At 27.9% G+C, this 2,954-nt stretch overlaps 1 protein-coding gene across 3 annotated transcripts in view; it reads right to left on the bottom strand.

Moving 5' to 3' along the window:
- The window catches only part of LOC102582933 (serine/threonine protein phosphatase 2A 55 kDa regulatory subunit B beta isoform), an 8,478-nt gene extending 8,063 nt beyond the window's left edge, over positions 1-415 (bottom strand). For all 3 annotated transcript variants that reach the window (XM_015306755.1, XM_015306756.1, XM_006343075.2), the window contains exon 1: positions 1-415. In XM_015306755.1, coding sequence (XP_015162241.1) covers positions 1-47 — 47 coding nt within the window. In that variant the 5' untranslated portion in view covers positions 48-415.
- Between the last annotated feature and the right edge of the window lie 2,539 nt (positions 416-2,954).

Here is a 2,954-nt window from a genome sequence, read left to right as displayed (position 1 = left end):
GGACCCGCCGGAGCTGCCGCGACATCTCCACCATCACCACCGTTCATTTTTCTCCTAATTTAATGAATTTTTTTTCCTTTCAACAGCCGAAAATAAACGAAAATGAATCAAATCGAAAGAATTAAGAAGAATCAGATGAAGAAAATCAATCACTTCATGAAAAGCGATCGGTTTTTTAGGTTTGAAAAATGGTAAACTTCATAGAAAAATGTCGGATTCAGATTCAACCATTACAACTTCCTAAACATTATCAAAAGAGCACATGCCCTCTTTCAATTCCAGATTAATTCCAGATTCTCAATTTTATTTTATTTTTTTATTTTTTTCTGTGATTGGATTGGGGAAGGAGAAAATAGGGAATTTGCCCTTCTTTTGTCTTTGGAAGAACAGAACACTGTTCTCTCTCTAAGCTCAATCAATAATACATTTTTCTCTCTCTACCCACCTTTTTATTTATTTTAGGGAAAATGATCTGATATATTTCTCAACTTTGTCATTTAGAGCTAGCTGATATATCCCTCGTTATAAAAGTGGTTCATATATACTCCTACTGTTATACAAATGGCTCACATATACCCTTTTCCTCTAACAAAAGTGAAAAATTAATTTTAGTTTAATTTTTTAATTATTTTTAAAAAATATAATCACATATGGGTATATTTTAATCTTCCTCAAACATATATTATTATTTTTAACTTTTTTTGTTTCTAATTGACTAATTTAGATTTATTATTTTGATAGTCAAATTTATTTAAGTTTTGTTAATTATTCTTGTAAAATTTATTATAGATGACCCAATTTTTTCTTCAAATACAAAACTAAATTATATCCGAAAAAAATAGTTTTAAATTTTTTCTTTACACTAAGGAATGAAAGAAAAAATAAAATAAGAATAAGAAACTCAAATAATGATAATCAAAAAGTCAAAAAAGTAATTATGTCCGAAAAAATTAAAATATACCTTGAAATTTGCTAGAAAAATCATATATACCCCTAAATAATTTTTTTTAAAATCAAAAGTCAAAAATAACTTTAAAACTATTTTTTTTCACTTCCGTTAAATGAAGGGTATATGTGAGCTCATTTTGTAACGGTAGGGGTATATGTGAGCCGTTTGTATAATGGTAAGGGTATATATGAACCACTTTCATAACGAGAGGCATATCAACTCCAAATAACAAAGTTGAGGGGTATATTAGGCCCTTTTCCCTTTATTTTATAAGTAGTATTTTGTTTTTATTTAAGCCCTCTCTACTAATTTTACCGACATTGGGTCACAGACAAATGAAGTTATTGTTAAATTTGTCTTGTGAAAATGAATAAATTTATTTATTTAATTTTTTTGTTTACAATTTTCTCTGTAATGAGACATTGAAGTTAAAGAAAACTTTTTTTTTTCTTATTTTGACTTTAAGGAAGCTATAATTTGAGATTGAATTTTAAGTTATTCGGTCAAAATTGAAAGGGATGATGTGGAATTTTTCTCAATAAGTTAGAGACGTGAAATCAGTTTATTGATTGGTGATTAACTTAGCGTGTTTTAGCAATTTGCGATTGAGTATTCTCTGAAAGATTATTGAAATTTGAGCTATATTAATAAGAAGAATAAATATAATAATAATAAGACAAAATGCGAACAAGTTATGTGTTTTTAAATATGATTGACCAACATGTTTGATGGTAAATTTAAAGAAATGAAGACAAAATTTATCATTTATGTTTGTCGAAAGCGAATACTTTTTGTTTTCCTTAAATATTTAAGAACTTTAATGTTGGATTTGACAATAGCTTTTTTTATTTAAAAAAAATAGCGAGATCTCATATTTAGAAGGGGAAATTATGTGGATAAGCAAACATATAGAAGTTAATTAGCTAATATAGCTTTAGTTTCTATTAATTACCACTCGCACGTTAATTTTTGCTATAATTATGTGTGCCTCTCTCCTCTCTTCCTCTCTCTCGCCTCTCTCCTCTTTTATACATATACAATTATATGACAGATATACAAATACAATTCGCCTTTCTCCACTCTCTTCCCTTTCTCGCTCGCCTCTCTCCTCCCTCTCTCAGTCTTGCTCGTCAGATATACAAATACATATGTATATCAGTTACATATATACAATTATTTGACAAATATACATATACAATTCACATCTCTCCACTCTCTGCCTCTCTCCTCCCTCTAACATCTAGTTACGAATCAAAATTAGCAAACTATAGTTATGAAGCCTAATTAAATTTATTTTAGTGGTTGCTTGTGAAATTTTCTCTATTTAGAATATATTTTTTGTCGTTCATATTACTTTTGTCTGTTTTCTTGATTTTGCTGCTTTTTGGGATGAAATTTCTGTGTATTTATTTCTTTGTATTTGATACAAAATTCGCATTGTGGTTATGGTGGAACTTTCCTAGTCTTTCTAGTTGAATTATTTTTTTCAAAATTTTCTTTTAATCTAACAAACATAATTCGCTTAAAGTATCTTAATGAAAATAAATAGATCTCACGTTTGACAAATTTTAAAAATTAAAATTTAATTTAAATTACTTTAATAAATCATCAGCTCGATAAACTAAATTTTCCATTAAAAAAATAATTAAACGCAACTTTCTTTTTAAAATTAGTCCTCTAAAGTTTTTCATTCTCATAAAGCTTTTTAACTTTTTTCATGTGTGCACAAATATAGGAATAATTTTTGTGATTACTTTACCTAATTTATAGTTAAAACCAACATGAAATATCATTCGTTATTTTCTCACTTTTTTCACCATGTGGAAACAAAAAAAAAAAAAAAAAGAGAAAAAAAGGAAGAGCTCGTATGCTATTGGTCAGTCGCGTGAGCGAGCATGACAGTAGGTGAGGTTAGTGAAAAAATATTAGTACTACAAAATATGTTTATTGAATTTCTGTACTCCACTTGGCGTTGTTGGAACAAGACACAAAGGTAACGTTACCT

This window comes from Solanum tuberosum, unplaced genomic scaffold (assembly GCF_000226075.1).
Source record: "Solanum tuberosum cultivar DM 1-3 516 R44 unplaced genomic scaffold, SolTub_3.0 scf00040, whole genome shotgun sequence".
Classification (NCBI taxonomy): domain Eukaryota; kingdom Viridiplantae; phylum Streptophyta; class Magnoliopsida; order Solanales; family Solanaceae; genus Solanum; species Solanum tuberosum.
Note: the sequence above shows the minus strand (reverse complement) of the source record. Positions and strands in the feature narration are given on the sequence as shown.